Source organism: Bactrocera latifrons, unplaced genomic scaffold (genome assembly GCF_001853355.1).
Source record: "Bactrocera latifrons isolate USDA-ARS-PBARC rearing strain unplaced genomic scaffold, ASM185335v1 scaffold_73, whole genome shotgun sequence".
Classification (NCBI taxonomy): domain Eukaryota; kingdom Metazoa; phylum Arthropoda; class Insecta; order Diptera; family Tephritidae; genus Bactrocera; species Bactrocera latifrons.
The window spans coordinates 567,677-589,086 of record NW_017537412.1 but is presented as its reverse complement, the minus strand read 5'-3'; the positions used below and the strand labels follow the sequence as shown (position 1 = coordinate 589,086).

At 35.3% G+C, this 21,410-nt stretch overlaps 2 protein-coding genes across 4 annotated transcripts in view; both read left to right on the top strand.

The window, feature by feature from the left end:
* The window catches only part of LOC108976120 (potassium voltage-gated channel protein Shaker), a 354,344-nt gene that overhangs the window by 276,973 nt on the left and 55,961 nt on the right, over positions 1-21,410 (top strand). The gene's annotated exons all lie outside the window — the stretch shown is intronic.
* On the top strand, positions 2,473-3,443 carry LOC108976124 (serine protease SP24D-like). The gene is made up of 2 exons (XM_018945039.1): positions 2,473-2,765; positions 2,825-3,443. Exons 1-2 carry the CDS (start codon positions 2,506-2,508, stop codon positions 3,363-3,365), a joined length of 801 nt encoding a protein of 266 aa, XP_018800584.1. The 5' UTR covers positions 2,473-2,505; the 3' UTR covers positions 3,366-3,443.

Below are 21,410 nucleotides of genomic sequence, written 5' to 3'. Positions count from 1 at the left end.
AAAAAACAAATTTTTATGTTTCCTCGAAGAAATAAAAAGAACAAGTATTAAATGAAACACCTTATTCAATATGCATATATTAATAATTGCGCAGACCGACGGTTGGACGAATGAAATAACTATCAGACATCCGAAAATTATTTCGCCTCGTCAGTATGACAGTATTAATGCGCTATAAATATAGATATTGTTACCTAAATGCAAAGCAAGCTATCGTCAAAAAAAAAATCGAAAATCGCTATCAATAATAACCGATATAAAACCATTTTATAGCAAACACTCAAATTTTGTTTCAATTTCTTTTATATTGTTTTTCTTCGCCCTGTAAACGCATGAAAAGTGACATAAGTGAAGTTAGATTATTTTGCATTTTAGGTGACGATATATAATCTTAAAAAATTCGCGCTTATTTTAATCGTTATGTGAACAAAGTCAGTTATTTTTTATTGAGCCATGACTTAACTTATAAATACTAATACAGAATATATTATTAATTGATATCTTAACTTTTCTCTTTATAGGTAAGTGTGGCACATTTCAATTATTCGCATTTAAGAAAGTTAATCCACTGGAAATACGTATGTATGAATATTATTATGAATTTAGCTTTAAATACTAGTAAGATAAATTAAACGGTTGCTTACGTAACCAGTCTTTAAACTCAATGTAGTGAAACAAATATGCAATAATCACTTCTTCACCTTTTTTACAGAGAGCGGTATTACTCAATTTTTCTCATACAATCCAAATTCATGTTGATTAGGCTAAAATAAATATATCACTTGTTAGAATCTTAATTTCAATAAAATTCTTATTTACCTAAAACATAGAGACGAAAGTTTGACATTCCTTTGTACAGGAAGGTTTAACATTATTTTAAATATATAAAACATTCTTAAATCAGGCATGGATAGAGTACGAAAAGTTTTTAAATAGCATTAAAAGTCATCGATAAACTCTGAAGTGTTCCATCTTCAGTACATACCTATACTAAAATAATGTTTCTCTCATATTTCCAACCCTAGGCGCTGATTCTAATCTACTATATTTAGTTCTCAATTACCGCAGCATTATCTTCTGGGTTGTCTCGATTTTGTGATACCTCGAAAAAGTTGTCGCTACTTTTAGTAAAATCACGTTTTTAGATCGTTCGTAATAGAAGTCGGCCCTTAGCAAAGTTATACATAAGATAAAATAAGGTAATTAGACGAAGATTGCACCGCGACCTCAAGTCTATTGTGCTCTCTCCTAATTCACAAAGACTCTCTTCTTCTCAGCATATTGATAAAGTCCAATACACTACTAGGTGCTAGTACGCCATGTAATCCGTCTGCAGAATGCTACGCAGTCAGTTGGCAGGTGTTCTGAAGTTTCAACCACCCTATCGCAGAACCGGCAATTTGGCCATAAAATTTAGGCCCATGTTATAGTTATTAGTACTTCTTCAGGTTGCAGTGGCCAGTGTGGAAAGCGAGAAGTAGCCTGAGTTTATCCCTAGGTAGATTGATTATATAATATATTTCAACTTGCTGAGGTTATAACCCTCCACTAGTAACTTGGCATGGCGAATGCCTTAGATTTATTGTCAATACTTCTCTCTGCCTACTCTTCCTTCAGCCGTTGTCTACACTCCTGCATCAGTAGCGATTTGATCCTGTGTGCCGATTATCTGTCGTTAAGTATGATTATATGTTCTTTGTGATAGTTGCTTTGCAGGTCTATCTCTACGCACCAAGTTATTGCAAGGACTTCTGTTTGAAAAACGCTCGGAAAACTTCCCATAGGTATGGAAGGTTTGGAACTTGGTCCTGCGTTTGTAGTCCCACGATTTACCAGCTAGTCGATTTCACACCATTAGTTCTTTTGGTCAACATGCTGCTTCCAGGGTAGAGTGGAATCCAGCGTTAGACGAAGATACTTGACTTTTGATCATCTCTACCTACAGGGTGATGGTCGTCTTGGGGGGGTTGATGTTTAGCTCAACTCCACTCTACCATTTTTTTAGCCACGTTAAGCCCCCTGGTATTAAGTCGCAGAGAGTGTCCTCTAATTCGCCTCTAGCTATAATGACAATATCATCAGTACATACTTGACAGCGGATCCCATAGTCAGTTAGCAAAACTAGTAGGCTGTCCACGAAAATGCTCCATAACAATGGGAGTGGCCCTCAACCTCCTGGCATCCCCTACTGCGGTTTTGTTTAGTATAGTACACAGTACGGTCTCTATCCATAATCACCTACTATAGTATACGCGGCATATAATAACTACTAATGTCTTAATCACTATATTTGCAAGCAACAAATTTGCATAGATAACGAAGTCTTAGGCTAGACTCCATACAAATTAAGCTAATAGCTTCTTAATGACATCGCCTTTTCGAATTTCACTCACTCACGCAGCATAAGAGATACGCCACCCGGCTGTTATATATAAAACAGCAAACGCGACATTGAGTAGTGAAAACATTTCGCGCTGTTCACTTCGACTGTTGCAAGTAAAAATCATGAATTGTCGCATTTTCTACGGCAAGCTGCTAGTCGTCTTAGCTCTCTTGGTTGCCAAAACCGTACAGAGTGACGATGTCGCCGCGGCCAAACGGACGACTCTCGAACTAGTGCCCACGCCACGCATACTCAGTGGTTCAGATGCGCTGCCGGGTCAATTTCCTTACGTTGTATCGGTGCGCGTAGGTGGACAACACATCTGCGGTGGCACTATAATTTCGCAGAAAAGTGTTCTAACGGCAGCACACTGCGTTTACAGGTAAAATACTCTTCAAATATAACATTTTGTGGATATTTACTATATGTCAATCTATTCAGCCTACTACCACACTTCCTAACAGTGCAGGCCGGTTCGGTGAATCGCACTGGTGGCGGCGTTGTTGTCAATGTTACACAAGTGCTTTCACATCCCAATTTCTTGGATTACAACAACGACATTGCTATATTGAAACTTGAAACAGCGTTACCATACAGCAATCTCATACAACCAATTCCGGTGGCTACCATTGAAGTGCCCGATGATGTGGGCGTTAATATTGCCGGTTGGGGACGTTCGGGTGAACATAACGTGCAGCCCGAAATCTTAAAGTACAGTCGCGCGCTGCGCACGATAAGTAATGAAGAATGTGCCCGAGACATTGCAACGGTTAGTCCGTCCATACTGTGTTTAGCCAAAAACTCAGGCAATGGCATTTGTGGTGGTGATGCTGGTGGGCCTGCTGTTTACAAGGGTGTACTGGTTGGCATTGCGAGCTATCATCTATCGGTTTGCGGTGCCAATACACCAGATGGTTACACCAAAATGTCCTACTATAAGGATTGGATCGCTGAAAACTCTTGCTCGGGAGTTAAAATGTGAGAAATCCGCTAATTCTATATTAACAAAAGATATGTAAATATAAAAGTGATAGCAATAAAGCAAATTAATATGTATATACTTATATTGCTTATCGTTCGTTACAACTGGAGTTCTACGTCTTCATTCCTCACAATTGAAGACTGTGGTCTTTGCGCCGTGCCAGTTGATTTTGCCATATTAAATTTGAGCAGCCCAGACTTCGACTTCCATTTGGATTTCAGAAAAGCGACATACTCGTAAAGCTATCTAGAGTCTTTGAGAATAAGGTAGATCCAACGCAGTTTTCTTATTACATCTCGGCTTAATCTTGACCTCACTTGAGTGAGTTCGTGGTAGCTATCCAATCGAAAGCAAATCTGGTTGCGAGTTTTGCTATTGGGCGAGGTCTATACGTAGTGAGAGTTTTCATGTTAGAAAAGTTGAAACCGCCATTGATCAGCTGAAGCATCTTGTACGCTTTTGGGCTTTTCTGGCTGCTTCCTTAAGCCTTCCTACATTGGATTGAAGAGACTATAAAAATTGACAGTTGAAATTGTGTGCTGCCACCTGTTTATATTAGATTGTCAAAAAACGCGCTCTCAGCTCCAACTAGGGAAAATACCGCAAGACTTTTTTGACAACCTAATATTTATAATATATTATTAAGCAAGCTAAAGTATTAAAATATAACTCAATTAGAAACATGTTTAAGATGGCTTGATGTTAAAATTATTTTTGGAAAGTGTTACCAGATTTTCAGAATTTTTATAGAATATATAGGGTGATCGAAAAAGTTCTTTCGTCTTTCGAATTGTACCAATGGTCGACCACTTTTTGCCTTTTTTCCGCTGGAGACATTATTGCATCAGTGTAAAACTTTTCTAGTTTCTCGACGAAAGACTGCTACAAGTAATTTTCACAGCTTTCTCTTGAAGCCAACTTTATTCCATTAATGAAGTTCTACATTGAACGAAATAATGGCAGTCCGTTGGTGCATGGTCAGAACTATATGGTGGATGCATCAAAACTTCCCAATCAATCTCTCCCAGTTTTTGCCAAATTTTCAAAGATGTGCGGTCGCCCCGTCCTTTCTGTTGATCACTTCTGGCCTTTTCTTCGATTGCTTGCTTCAATCTAAATCATTCGACCACGTTTGAAACAGCTCTTAGTGGATGATTCCTTTCCAATCCCAGCAAACACTCAGTATAATCATTCGAGGCGGCAATCCTATCTTTGAGACCATTTTTTCAGCTTCACCACGCTTGGTCCATGATCTTTTTGACGCAATATTTTCAAATTTGATCCACTTTTCGTCTGCTCTTAGCATTCGCTTCAGAAATTATTCGATTTCATTTTGCTTCAGCAAAGGATCGCAGATGTTAATTCGGTCCATTACATTTTTCACAGACAATTCATATCGTACTCAAACATCGCGCTTCTTTTTCAAATGATTCAAAATCGAGCGATGTCATTCCTGCGTTATCATAGCTGCTTATGTTACGGTTCTGGTCAATCTTTTCCATAATTTCAGCGAGACTTTCAATGGTAGGTCGACCAGAACGAAGGGCATTTTTCACATCGATTTCCAAAATGGAAGCGAGCGAACCGTTGTTGTGCATCGTCTCCATAAATTTGGTATTGACAATACCATAACAGATTTTAAATAAACCCCCACAATTTAATAACTGCTCATATTTAAAGTCTTATTTATTTATGTACAAATGTCTTCATGTACGTACATATATACCAGGCCACTTTTCCTTAGAAAACTAAAAAAAGCAAGAATCTACTCTGTGGCTATGTGTGCATTCAGGCAAAATGTTCTAAGCGTTTTAACCTTTCGGTCGGCACCTTCATCATCATTAATTTGCAGTGCAGTGGCTGCAGCATAGGGCTCTTAGTCAGGCATTTCAGTTTACATAATAACAAGTTGCAGTGCAGCATTGTAGCTTCTGATGCTTAGTAAATATGTGCATTCATATGTATAAACATATTATATGCATGCATATAAGCACGAGAATACGTCAGTGGATCACTCATACGCACCGGTGTACTGTGCTGCTTCCCCACAGCTTCTCAACGAGGTATTTGTTTTTGTAACTGTGCCCTATGCGCTCACTGTGATTCAGTTTACTCATTTCCAGTAGCGCAGAAGAAACACACAAACATACGAGGAAAAAAAAACAATAACAATGAAAAAAAATCAGTAAAAACTCAAACCATGCGGTGAGAACTAGATGCCGCTTTTCAGAAGCATTCTTGTGTACTTCTCGTTACCCTAAATCTTCGAGCGAACTTTTACAGTGTTTTCCTTACTTTTTAAGTTTCTTCGCAACCACTTTCACGTTGACTTTGACTTTCGCTTTCATTATGCCTTTCACTGCTATTTATTGCGCTTTCAGCGTGCCCTTTTTCGTTTGCCTTTTTACTTTTATACTTTGTGTTATTATTATTTCTTTCAGCTTTTCATGCTACTCGCCCTTCATTGAAAGCTTTTTGCGCTCTCAGCTGGTTACTATGGTGGCAGCTTCCAAACTATTTCATATTCTTTTAGCTACACTCCTTCGGCAAAGCATTGAGCTTGCACAACCAAAAAGCTGTTGTGCAGACTTGCTTCAAATCGATTAGCGCGCCATCTGTGCGTAATTATCCACAGCATCACTTGTTGTGTGTGGATAAAAAGCTGGAGCAAAACATCGCACTGGAGCAGCGCTGAGTTTTAAGTTCCACATTGCTGCTTCCAGAACTTTGACAAATGCAACGATGTAACTGTTAATATTTGACATACAAGTGAATGGTGTGCTCTCTACCGGTACCACTTTCTTTGTTTCTCTTCTTCTGCATAAATTTTCCACTGAATGTAGTACAACCAATCTTTGCGAATTTTATTTATATATATTTTTTATTTTTAAAAATTTTTTTTTAAAAATAGTAAGGCATGCTTCGCACTCCAAAGCAATCCGTTCTGTACTCTCTTTCATATGAAATGATTTCTCACTTTCACACATTTTTGAAGATACATATATCTCAATGCCAATGACAGCTTCGCCTTAACCAAGGAAATGAAAAGTTTGCAATAAATTCATCTGTGAAACGCAAATGTCTACAATATTTCAAAGTGCAGAAACAGCAGTGAAAATAGAATGATTTTATTTTAAAGAATTTGGTCGAAACCGAAAACAAATGAATAGAGATGAAAATACTGTGCATATGTACATATATATAATATGTCCATATGTATCTGCTTGATATACATATATATTGAGTGAAAGGGAATTCGTAAATGAATTATTTCTTTTGAAGACATTGATGAACGACAAATTCTTAAATGTATAGATAACTTTGATTGATTCTTTAAGAGCCCGGATACAAAATCTTATAAATTTGATACAGAGGAGTCCCAATGTAGAAGTTATAAGTGATTTATAAATCATCTGACTCGATGTTGTGCCAGCTCTTTTATATTTCTGAAAGCATTTGATCGATATTTTTCAACATAAAATAATCGATAAATTTTACTTCATCAATTTACAATTTATGCTTAAACAATAACAATATCCAACATATTCGATTATTTTATGATATTTTGGAAAATTTTACTTAATTTAAAAATATTTCATACATACCTCGTTTACTATTTTTGATAACTGTACTTTCCATCCAATAATCAACAATAATTACTACTTTTAGAAAAAGTAAAGTATTATTTTATGTTTGAATCTTATTAATTGCTTTCAAGTTGTCCCAATCTCTATTTTGATTTTGATTTTTGTTTTGGATCATGTGTTATCTATATTTTTCGATAAAAAGTAATCGATGGTTTCATGTATACTCCGTATAATACATATATTTCTCTACAAAATGTATCCTAACACAATCCAATTATTTCGCGATTTTTTATATAAATTTAGCCGATATTTTTCGGCTAAGAATGATCTTTTCTTCATCGATATTTTTCTATCAAAATTCATCGGTAATTTTGCGTTTCAATCGTTATGCTTATATTAAACATTTTTTAGTCTATACTTTTCCGATAAGTACTTTATTTAGTCTCGATGTTTTCTTTTGAATTTTCTATTTTTGATTAATCGATATTTAATATATATTTTCGATAAAAAAATAATTCATAGTTTTATATTTCATCGATGTTAATTTAGCCGCAATGTGATAATAAGAAAAAAGGTATACAAACAATCTGAAAAAAATTAATTTGTATTTTTCTGAAGGAATTTGCTGTGGAAGAAAAAAATGTAATTACAACATTAACTTCTTAACCACATACATATGTATTTCATGGTAAAACATTAGTTCAAGCATTTCACTATCTAAAGCTCAAACACATAGCCCTAGACTCGTTTAAAGTATCCGTTTTTTCCTTGAGTGCGTTATAAATTTAGCCTAAATTGACATGTTGTTTGGAGAAGAGCTGTAGGTACACATGTGTGTCCTGTGGACCTGAAGAAGTGCTGGGTAGAATGTTAAGTTTACACTACTTAATCAAATGATAAAGTTACTTTCAAGTCATTTGCGGTTTAAAGCCACGTATTCTTCTTTATTTACGTAGACAACGCAGTTGCGGCCGAGTTAACAACAGCGCATCAGTCCTTTCATATTTTCCCTATTCGGGGTAATTGGCAGGAGATACCAAGCTTAGTCAGCTCCTTCTCCACTTGATCTCTCAAACGGGGTGTAGGTTTCCCTTCCTCTGTTTCTATTGGCGGGTACTGAATCGAAAATCTTCAAAACTGGGTAGGTAGGTAGGAGTGCAGACGTGCAGTATTTCGGACCCAATTAGCACTAACTGTGCCATTTTGAAGCACAAGTCGTGGACCGTTTTATTATTGCTTTCACGTTTCACCTTCTCGTTCAAACCATTTTGTAGTTTCAATTAAGCTACTAATATCCGATATGCGTTTTGTAGACAAACATTCAAGGTTTGGGGCTACATAGATGCCAAGTGTTCTGTGTCAGATCTGCGACATTGCTGAGCACTCACAGAGAAATGGGAAAACTGTTTCCTTATGCCTTTCTAATTCGCAGCCTATGCAGATGTTGTTATAGGGCATACCCATTTTGGGCGCATGTTCTCCAAATGGGCAATGCCCTGTTATAGTAGCTATAATTTACTTTTTTTGGACCTTCTTTTCGTGTCATATAGAGCTAGAGTGTTCCCCTCTATCCAGAGAACAATGCACTAACTATTTGTTTGATGGCAGGAATATCTTGACTTTTCTTTGTACACAAGAAGCCAAACGACAGCTTTGTCTGAAAGCTCGCTTGGTATCGAACCGCTCGGAGAGGTCTTACCGGATCTTATCGCAGCTTTTGATATTGATCAATGTCGTATTAGCTTTGCGGAGATACCAAGTTCAAACATAGTGACATAAAGAGAGCTCCTTTTCGTACAGTCACAAGCGACTTAAGAATCGATGAAGAGGTGGTGTGTGTATCGACCTTCCTTTCATGGGTCTTTTCCAAGATTTGGTGCATTTTGAAAATCTGATCGACAGTAGATTTCCCAGGTCTAAACCAGTACTGGTAAGGTGCAATCAGTTGGGCTTTCACACACTATACTCGATAGAACCTTATATGCGATACTAAGGAGGCTAATCGGGCGGTAATTGGCGCAAATTGTAGTGTCCCCCTTGTGGTGAATTGGACAGAGCGCACTTGGGTTCCAATCATCGGACATTTTATCAGCCGACCATATCTTGCAAAGAAGCTGATGCAATCATCTAGTTAGTTTTTCGCCGCCGTTTGGATAGATCGCCCGGTAATCCATAAGCCCCTGCCACTTAGGGGTTTATCAGGAGGGTAAGTGCTATTCGAACCTCATCATATTCGCCAATTTTTTCTCCTCTCGTTTCCCTCTTCAACTCTCGGTATCTATCTCACCCCGTGTTGTGGTCGACCGCAACATTGCGAGGTAGGCTGTGCACATTCCCTCAAATGCGATAAGTCAATCCTCATCATAATCGCATTTTTTAACTGGTTTGCTTTGCTTTAAGATCAAGTGGGTGTTGGGTCCTCGGAATATATGCACGTCAACATGATCGATCTGGTTTCGAAATTTTCGATCCGGAGAGAGCTAAGCAGCTTAGTGAGTTTTCTTTTTCTTGAATGGAGTACTATAAGCAACCATATTCAAAAAAATCCCAATTCTTATATTAACATTTTTCTTGCGTTTTATAAAAGGTAAAATGTATGTAGAACGAATAACGTATTTACATTCATAACACATATATTTTTTTTACTAAATTTCAATAAAATATTGCACATTGTTTGAAAAAATTCAAAATATTGTGAAAATGCCTCAGATGAGCGATTTCGTAAAAGCTTTGTTGACATTTCGCGCTGCGTAAACAACAAACAACTGTGCAAATAACAGTTAGCAGCAAATGTCAGAAATACTGTACGGCTACTGACAGCTGGAAATGCGCGCGCATAAATCAAAAGCAGACACACACACACACCAACAAACACATGCAAACGCGGGAAGCCTTTTCCAAATGACAAACTCTAATGTATTTGGAGCAAAATGTGCGATGTTTCGCTTACCAGAACATACTAAAGGCAAACACATGAAATTAGTGGCATGTGAAACAACAACAGCAACGATGGTAAAAACAAAACGCTGAGAAGATTCATTGGAACGTCGCAGTGGCGCTGACTGTGGGAAAATTGCAAGACGAAATCTCAATCCACATACACACATACACATGCATGCGATAAGTGGACGACTCACTAGCTGTGCAAAGGTGTTTACATACACGCCGCCGCCACTGAGCAACACGAGATAGGCGCTCCGCGGTTGGGTGGCAGGCGGCAACCAGCCGACCAAACCAGCCACCCAAAGAGCCGACGAGCAGCGAACACACAGCCACTCAAAGCGACAAAAATCGCTGCGTCGAAACGGCATACACAGCGGACGGATGCTGCCGAATTGAGTTGAATGTGAAAAGTATTGAGGCGGAGCGGATCGTTGGAAATGAAGCAGATTTTTTTGTTGAATAGATAAAACGCGCAGTAAAGCAAATAAAGGCGCTCATTGGCGAAATAAAATAAAAAAAAAAAAATACACATTTTCAAATTAATATTAGAAATATTTGAGAAAATTGCAATTCGTTGAAGAAAATGCGCTGGAAATATGCACAGCACACTCACACGTGTCTTCCGCGCCTTCGCTGCAGAGAACAGCAAGCGTTTTCTGTGCATTAGTACGCGTTAACTGACGATTTTCGGGCGTGCATGTGCGTGCGTGTGTGTGTGTGCGTTTGAAAAATCTGTGACAATTTTTGCGAAAATAAATTCAATGTCGGAAATCGCGTAAAAGACAAAGTGTCCAAGTGCAAATAATTCTACGGTGCTAAAAATTTGAGAACTTTTTTTTTTTTTTTTTTAAATACCTGAAAGCCAACGCCTGAGTGATAGCCGAACACCGTGAATGAAAATAAATAAAACCATATAACTTTGCAAATTTATAAACGCCAAAATACAAAGGAAATACAAAATTACAGCAAAATTGTGCACACTCTCGTCACGGTATTGTGCTGTGTGAGTTTCAGGCTACTTAACCTTGACATATCAAACGACAAGACGCATCTCGTGGCTACAAACAGCAGCCACCCATTACCTACCACCAGCCACCAGCAACCAGCCACCAGCAGCAGCTTCAGCAATGACAAACCACTAGCAGCTGTATCTTACAGTCGCGCAAAAAAAAAATACAAAAATAATACAACAACAAAGTGACAAATAATAATGCTGGAAAACAATAAATAGACCAAATCGAAAGGCGGAAAAGTTGCAAGTGGAAGCAAACGAAAATGTGTCTCAAGTGTTGACCAAAAATATCAAAACAAATCTTATTTTAAAATTACGCAAAGAAAAATTATATTAAATAATTTAAATGCTGTCATTTCGTAGTAGTAAAATCAGTGTATTTCTTCTTAAAAGTGTATTTAAACTACGAAGCTTCTGAAACACAAAAAAAAACAAAAAACAAAAAAAAACAGTAAAACAACTAGTAATAACAAGCAAACAAAGCAACGTTAATCAAAAAACAACAAAGTATCAACGCATATTGTAATTTAATATTTTCTTAACAAATATTTTTTATCTTTTTATATTAAACAATAATTGATCATTTAAAATTGAAATATTAAATAATCAATATTTTCCAAATAAAGAGACTAATAAAAATAAATAATAACAAAATTAAAGTATAATTAATACAATATAATAATAATATTATATTATATAATATTTTTTTATTTTTTTTTTTATTTCTTTGTTAAGAATTGCTAAGCAAGGAAAAATAATTACTAAAAAATTTCTTTTTGAATACCGATGAAACAAAAATTAATTATAATAAATTTGAAAACTGAAGATCAAATATAAATTAATAAATATAATCCGAGTTTTCACCCGATTTTATTTATCCTAAGCATATAGATGCACCGTTATAGGTAAAACAGGCTCTCACAATTTTATTAAGATAACTCACACATTGGCCGATATATGCGGTATAAAATCACCCGGAAGTTCTTCACTCTGAATTTTATTTATATATCTCACACATTGAGCGATATTTTTGATACAAAGTCAACTATACGCACTGGGTCCACATATTCAGTACCTAGGAGCTTGAATACTTTTTGTTGGATTTGGACAATTTTTGGTCATAAGGTGGCATAGTCTAAGGGTTTTATCCGGTTACATTTATTGATTTTTCAATTGTACACTCGAAAGGAGTCAAATGAAATTTGAAATTGTGTTATATGGGAAGTAGACATGGCCGTCTCCGATTTTGCACACCTTAACATAAAAACCAGAAAAAACGTTAACTTTGGTTGCACCGAAGCTAAATACCCTTCACAGGTGCATTTATGTTAGTAACTACATAWGTGTTCAGTTTGTATGGCAGCTATATGCTATAGTAATCTGATCTGAACAATTTTTTCGGGTATTATATTGTTACCTTAAGCAGTAATCCGTGCCAAATTTCGTTAAGATACCGCGTCAAATGCGAAAGTTTTCCATGCAAGACCTTGATTCCGATCGTTCAGTTTCTATGGCAGCTATATGCTAAAGTGAGCCGATCTGAACAATTTCTTCGGAGATTACATTGTTGCTTTCGAAAATAATCTATGCCAAGTTTCGTGAATATATCTTGTCAAATGTGAAAGTTTTTCATATAAGAACTTGATTCCGATCGTTCAGTTTGTAAGGCAGTTCCGACAAATGAGCAGCCTCTTGAAGAGAAAATGGCGTATACAAAATCTTAAAACGATATCGTAAAAACTGTGGGACTAGTTCGTATATATACTGACAGACAGACGAACAGACAGACGGACATTGCTAAATCGACTCAGCTCAACATACTGATCATTTATACATATATATACTTTATAGGGTCTCCGACGCTTCCTTCTGGGTGTTACAAACTTCGTGAGAAACTTAATATACCCTGTCAGGGTATAATGACAGAGGAAAGGCACATACCGAATTTGGTTGAAATCGGTGATTTAGGTCCTAAGATATGGGATTTTCCCAAAACATCGGTGGTACCACGGTTCAATCCAATGTGAAATTTTCGAAAATTCAAAGGCGGAGTTTTTCAGATATCTAGTTTTAATTTAGAAAGAACATTTTTATCGTCATTCTCTATCGCTTTATGGAAATTTTTTTTCTTATTTTTTTTTTTTTAATCTTACTGCTTATGTCTACGGAAAGCTGTCGAAAAAAAGGGCTAAAATTTATCATTTTTGTTCAAACCGATGACGTTTTGTCAAATTTCAAAAAAATAGAAAAGGCTTTCCTACAGATTTTTAATTTTTTTTGAAATGTTTGTTTTATCGTACCGGACCTCTTTTTAACATGTCATTTCAACAATTTCAATAACTTAAGTCTATAGTCTATGTTACTTATTTATTGATTTATCGCTCTTCTTAACAGTATTGTTATATGGGGAGCTTAAGAGATATACGCCTTCAATTGATTAAAACCCGAGGCCTTGCATACTTTTTCAAAAATTTTCCTGTGCCGAATGGCCCTGTATAAGCCTTAGGTCAATGGCGTTTTTTGGGCTTGGCAGAGATCGGCCCAGCTTGCACGACGGAGGAACAGTCATACCGATTTCAACTCGCCTAGCAATTTAAAATGGGCTCATAAAATATTAGCCTTGTTGGATAAGCTTAAATAACATTAGTTACAACGTAGTAAATAAATAGAATAAAAATATACAAACTTTTATAAACTAAATACAAAAATGTTTTCAGGAACAAAAACAGAATTCAACCGAAAAGTTAGAAAACAAAAAAAATTAATTAAAGTAATCGTAGATAAAAAAATAGCAAAAATTAAATTAAACATAAAAATACATAACCATAATTAAATATATCTATTTATATAAATAATACAATTAAAATGATAACTAAAAATTTTTAAAAGTAGTTCGCCATTCTCTTTGCGTAAGCAAAAAATTGTTCAGCTTTTGAAACATACATTTAGAAACATTTAAAATAATTCGAATACTTATTGGCCATAAATATAGAAAAACTAAATAAGCTTAACTTTTAAAGGAAAAATTTGAATAAATTCACACTGGCGCTTTGTTTCTGATTGAATGTCATCATAATATTAACCTATCTTGTCATCAGCGACTTTGATCTTATAAAGGCATCCACACTCCGTGTTAAGGTTAAAATTCATCGTGCTAAGGATTGATTCAGATTTACTGCACAATTCAACTTGAATGGCCCTCAGGCCCTTAACGAATTTTGCTTTTCTTATTTCAGCTTGTTTTTAAAGGTCATTCACCGCATTGTGATACATTTTTGACTTCGTATTCATTAACCCTCATTTCATCCCCAGTAAGAAAGCGTTTGATGATTCCAAGATGCCCAGCTAAGTTGTCAAACATCACTTTCGCAACATTTGGTTGACGTCGTTGTGGCAAAAGATTAATGTCTCTTGATAGGACTCTAGCATTGAAACGCTTCATACCTAAACCATTAGCCGAAATTGGTTGAGTCGATCCATAAGAGTTGTTGAGATCCTCATTCAAGCACTTTTTCAATGTTTTTGTGGTTGATGGATGTTGTTGCAGTAAAAAATTTCTCAATGATTTCATGAGCTTCACTGATAACTTTGTACCTTTGAAATACTTGTGTTCGACATAAAGCAGACCCTCCCATAAACTGCTGATGCAGCATTTTCATGTACTCCATAGCCGCAATTTCAGATTGTTTTTCTGGGTAAAACTTGCCATATGCATTCATCCTATTTTAATAGTCTGGATCTGGCAGTAAATGATTACTATCTGCTCTTATCTATGACCAATGATGAAAATGGCAAGAATTTATTGAACAAAAAGGTAGATTTCTGATTTAAATTCACTTAACTTTGCAAATAAAATATTTAATCTAAAGCAAAAGATAGTCATGATAAAAGAGATTGCACTAAACTTTGTTAAATATAATTGTTATACTGAAACGAAAATTGAGCAATTTTTTAAAAAACTTTAAAAATATGTTTTAGAAAAATAGTTTCGGGTATCAAATGGATTAAATATAAATATAAAAATATTCAATGGAATATAGGTTTGTAATAATCAAATCTCCGAATACAAACAAGATACGTACAATGGCGTACGCGTTTGAAGGGGGGTTTTAAATTAAGTTAAATTACATTCACTTTTCAAAAAATGCAAAAAGCTCTTATCTCACATTCATGGAGATCATTATAACTGCCGACTAGATATGGGTTTATGAGTTTGATATTCAAGCAGGTCAACAATTAACGGAATGAAGGAGAAAAATAGAGCCGAAACCAAAAAAACAAAAAAAAAAAACAGAAACCACGCCAAAACAGATCAAAAGTCGAGGTTATGCACAAATTTTTCAAATGATTCACATTTCAGATGGTCAATAAGAACAATTCATGGATATTACAGGGTGATTATGCACCATCGCTACAAACCACGATTTTGACCGAATTTAAAGGAAAAAACGCTGTGAATACCATCGATCAACCATCGTATTCACCTGATTTGTCTCCGTGAGATTTTTTCTTGTTCCCCAAACTGAAATTGCCAAAAAATTGCTTATGAAAAAGTTTCGAGAACTGGAACAAAAATGTAAATGTATCATTTTTAAATTAGACGAGTGCATTATGCGTATGTGGTCTGCTTATTTGCTACTAAATAAGTGTGAAACTGATCATTAACTCTCCACTGCCCCCAAATATGGAATAGCATGTGGCTTTTTAAATATTTATGTTGTTTTTGTATAAATCAGCTAAAATTATAACCATCTTAGTAAAGCTAATATGGAACATGATAAATTGCTTTGAAATTCCTAATTTCGATCAACAAAGTAGGCTGGTACCAAATAGAAACGTAAAAGATCGAATGTATTATATTTTCTTCACCACGCACTATAAACAATCTTGCCTTTGCTGAAGAAGAAAACAAAAATCAACAAAAAAAAACTCTTTTCATCACTGCAACACGACCTCATTCGTCACTTGCACTTGCAAGAAAACAAAAATCGTTAAAATTTGTTTTTGAATCCGCTTCAAAAATTATTTTGCTATACACAGGTTATGCAAATAAATTGCAAATTAAACTTTTCCAACAAATATTTGACACAACAACAAACAAATAGTAGCAATCAAAGTTCTGTTGCTTTGTTGTTATTTTTTTTGCTGGTGAATTCGGTTGTTTGCTTTGGCGCTGCGCTTAGTGACACTTCAACATTTGACACGCGCGAACACCTTTTACCTTTTACACAAACACATGCTTACCTTCACACACTTGGTTGGCTTGGAAAGCAAAATTGCATCTGCTTGTGCAGTCAAGCAAGGAGACGAGCACATATTTATGTTTAAGAGACTTTTTCACACTTTTCATGCAGCAAGAAAGTCACCTTGCGCGCTGCAAGTGTCACTAACTGCTGCTGGTATGTTTGTTATTGTTGCTACGCTTATTTATTTATTTTATTTTTTGAGCCTTTTCACACATGCATTTAAGTGTGTTCGAGCGGGAAAAACAGCGAAAAAGAATTATTTATACACTTATATAACGGTTTATATTTACTATGTATACGCATTATCTATGCATGCCCATGTGTGTGTGTGTGTGTGTGTGTGTATGTGCGAGTGCAGCTGCTTTCTGTAGTGGCTTGAGTAATCGAGCGAGCGAGCGTGGAAATCGCCTTTGGAATGCCCTCAAGAAGAATTCTACAATATTTTTGCACATATTTTACTGTTACTTCTTGTGTCGCACTTCGGTTTCTCCTGCTGCTTGTGACTCTGCAACATTTTCCATTACATATGTACATGTGTTCGTTGCTTTTGGCTAAGGACGAATGTTACTGCTATTGGTGTTAGTCTTGCTGTTGTTGTTGTTGTTGTTGTGCTGCTGCCATTGCTTGTGGCGCACGCTTTGCTATTTATTGCCGTTACTACGAGTACTTCCACTTCTAAGTACGAATGCCTATTTCTGTCGCTACGAATCGCTGCTCCACGCTTTGTTATATAACATGTATGTATATATGCGCATATGTGTGTGCGTGTTTGTGTGCTGTACTCCATTCGTTTGTATTTGTTTAACGGTAAGCAATGGCCTTTGAAAGGCATTTATATTGTCTTACATTTGTGTAAGTGGTGACCCCTAGTGCAGGTGTACTTGGCATCAAATAGACAAATACATACATATGTATAAGCATATGTACTATATATAATATATACATATATACTACTTCTACACATACATACTTAAATATATATATGCATGTATTATACACATGTACTATGTATTTGGAGTATGTTTATTATAAACAACGTGTTTCAGCGCTTTTGGGCAAATTTTCGCTATTTCCATGAACATTTATTTTATGTACATTTGTGTGTGTTTGTTTTAGAAAGGTTTTGCTATGCTTTATGCTTATGTAGAAAAATTGTGCCAAAAATATTTCGTATCGAATTATTTTATTAAATACACAAGCACTTCTATATGTCGTTTTTTTCCATAATTTTAGCCAAAATATTTTAGAAGGTCCCAATTGTAGCCTTAAAGTCGTCAATTAAGAACAGATCTTTCGTACTAAAAAATTAAACCTGCCAGAGATTGTGCCTACTGATTTAAACTCTTCTAAAAGCTTTGTTTTTCTCTGCACACCATCTGATCAAATTTAGCCCGGACTGGTCTATATAAGCAGCGCTCGCAAACCTAATCGATTTTGTTTTTCGGATATTGGTACAACTGCTTTTTATGTTCCTGTGAAATTAGAACTTCATATAGTAATTAGTTAACGTTTGGTAGCTGTTTAGTTACGACGCGAACATGCGAACCAGCGAAACAAGCTTCCGAAGCATCTGGCTTGTACCTATCAACTCTGCTATTGATTATAACCAAATTATTCATGGTCGAATCTTTGACATATTTTTTAGAAATTTTACCATAGCAATTCTTTGTATCAAAAACGTGTTCAATCGGGTCAACACTTCGCTGAGCCCTTATATTCATACAAAGATTTTCTAACATCAAGGTGGCTTTATCCTGAATAATACGGCTATTTCAATGAAAATTACTAAACGTGTTATACTCATAATAGTATACATGTGAGGATAACTTAGCCTAGCCTCATATATCTAATATAAGGATTTTCGAACATCTAGCTGACTTTACTCCATATTATTTGTGATTGTATGTAAGGTACCTTAATGAAACCAAGGGAACAATGTTTTGGAATGTGGCATGATAATAAAAATTGCCAAATACTTATGTACTTCATGTAATTATTTTCGTTTTTCTAATACATGTTATGCCGAATTTGTCTGTCATATTACACAGCACTAAGCAAATTACAAAGTAATTCATAATATTTCCGAGTCCATAAAACCAACGGAATTATAATTATTTAGCTTTTAGTCGCGAATTTCGAAATGAATTTCCGAATTTGAAACCATTTACTGCAATTCATTACAAATCCACGAAGTAATGCCGCAGGTAACCCAATAAATTATTGACTTAATGTACAAAATATTCATTAACGTTTATGCAAATTTAGAAATACCTTTTACAGTCAGCTGTGCCGAGTTGCATGCTCAGCCTAATTGACTTATAGTGTGTCTGCACTGCTCTACAAATACAAAGTTCAATTATAGTGCGGCGCTAGCACAAACTTATACAAACATATTTGCATTTATACAAATATAAACGTTTATTAGCATTTTTGTAGCATTTTTGTATGTATGGATGTATGTGTATGTTTTTGCTGTATGTTTGTTCGAGTTCACGAGCCACATAAATACTTGCATATTCAGTTTTAGTTGTTGCCATACAATAAATTTCGAAATACATACTACTTTATTTATACTCGTACATCTTCCTTATTTATTTATTTAGAAATACATATATCCATGTATATGTAAAGATTTCTGCACTACTTATATATACATATGTATGTATGTGTGTCCACAGATTTATTGACTATTCGCTGGCATTAGCAGGAACCGAATCAAATCTTAATTTACTTTTAGTATAAATATTCGCAATTGCCTACATACAGTTGAATATATAATATTATTAATTGTTTAACTTGTGGTGTTTGTTTTGATATTAGTTTAGTGACCTTTCTTAACACTAAATACTGAAATCAATTTCAAATTCGCTTTTAAGTAAACGATTGGCAAACAAAGTAGTTTGTACTAAATAGCTAATTTACGATCATTTCGATAATTACAAGGGTAAGCACATAAAGAGTGATCCATTACGAGGTGCCCTACTTTTCTAAAGAAAAAACACAGAAACTTCAAATTTAATGGGGCAATGTTTATTATCATTCGCAAAAAAAAAACTAATTGGCTTTAATTTTTTGAAAATTATCTGTTTCTAAAGTAGTTTTCTCAATAAATCCATTGACTGATGCACCGTCAAATGTCGTCGAGATCACAAGCATCAAATCGTCGGGTATCATAGCGCGATAGCAGTCGATATAGACAGTTACATTCTTACCGGCAGCACTTTTGAAAAAAATATGGATCAGTGATTCCACCAACGCACAAACCAAATCAATTTTATTTTTTATTTTTTCGATGAAATGGCAGCTCTTAAATCCCTGGCTTTTCCTCTAAAATGCGACAGTTTTGCTTGTTTAGATAATCATTGAGCCGGAAATGAGCCTCATTGCTGAACAAAATTTGGCTCCAAAACGTCGGATGTTCTTAGCACTTTTCAAGAGCCCATGGAGCGAAGCCATGTGGGTTGGGAAGGTCGTGCAGCTTCCTGCATAAGCTCTATTTTGTAATTTGTTCAATTTAAGATCTCGGTGAAAAATTTGCCAAGCCGTTAGATACGACATTCCGAATTGCTGCAAACGACGCGGAATCGACTCTCCACAATTTTCGCGTACACTCTCAGCTACGGCTTCTATATTTCCTTCACTGAGTGCTGGACGTGGTCTATTCGTCTATTCGGCCGAATATTATCCAATAAAGAATGCTGAGTCTCTATATGGGTGATGCTGTGGCAAATAGTATGCTCACTTCACCGATTATGTTGACCGTAAGTTGAGCAAAGCGCGCGAAACACATTCTTTACGGAACGTGAATTTTCATAATAAAGTTGAAGGCGTAAGTCTTTCCATGATGAAATCCAAATATTACTTAACTAAAATATCTTCACAGGACTTAAACTTTATCTGTTGAATAAGTGCTACTGAGAAAAGTACTTCTACTTGCATCAGCCGTTATTTTATCGTATGATCTTATGTTCCCACTTTACTTTCTGCATCTTAAAAGATTGGTGATAAACTAAATCTACACTCTTCAGAATATACAAATTATTCAGTCAACTAAAAGCCTGCCTTAATAACCTCTTTTACAGATATTAGCTTTATAGTATTTGGAATACATATCACTATGTTTTAGGTTTTAAGTAAATGAAGTTCAGATAGAAAAGACCGCTGGACACACAATTTTGAACAGTTAGGCCGAAATTTCAAATTTCAGAAATGTCATAGATTATCAACTTTCAAGCAGTTGATAGGCGATTGGCATTAGAAAGTACGGATTAATAAACTTCGGGCATATTAAGAAATGTTTAAACGTGTAGTTTTGAGAAATTTCTTCTTTCCTATCTAAATTTGTACTTATTCTAAATTTACTCTTTCTTTAACTATTTTTTATAGTCGAGAAATAACAAGGCCTTATTCTTAAGACTTGAATCATTTAAGGAGAAGATTGAAAAGTGATTCTCACTCCTGCAACATGTTGCACAGAGTATACTATTTTCATTCTAAGTGCATTTTATACGGTATTAAACCATATTTCTTTTTGTTGCTGTAAAAAAAATATTTACGGTGGTCGAGAATGCCCTCTTTCGAATACTGAAAATCCGACAATGCTCAAAGTTGGAAATTTGAATTAAGGAGAATGTAAACTTAAATTTTTGAGTGTTATTCTCACATAACCTTTCGGTGAACAGTACTTTCTTACTTTCATAATTTTTTAAATTTATGGTGCTATACAGACTATAAAAAATTACATTATTCTATATTTATAAAAAATTGCATTATTCATAGTGTTATATAATAACCACTTTTGTCAGTCAACGCACAATTTTAATAACTTAGTATTGTTCTAATGTTAGCTTCGCTTTATATCTCTTTCTATACCCACCATTCATTCTTTATTATTTCTTTGCATTTGCCTCCATTCGTTATGATTATTGCGTTTGCACGCTTTTCTTTTCTTTTCTATTCTACGCGTTTATTTGTCGCTCGTTTCGCTTTTATTATCATTTCTTCATTTTTCCTTTCCTCTTTTTATCGTTATTTCCCTCTTAATCCTACTGTTTTTTTTTTAAACTTCATTCTCTTTCACACACACGTTTATCATTTCATTTTATTACGCATATTTTTCATGCTTTATCGCTGCCTTCTCCCATTTGCATCCTGACCTTCATCACAACCTTTCCCATCTGCCGAACTGCTACACTTCGCACTTTTATGCGTTTCATTTTCGGCTTTTAATTCTTTATTTATAACACAAAACGACTTC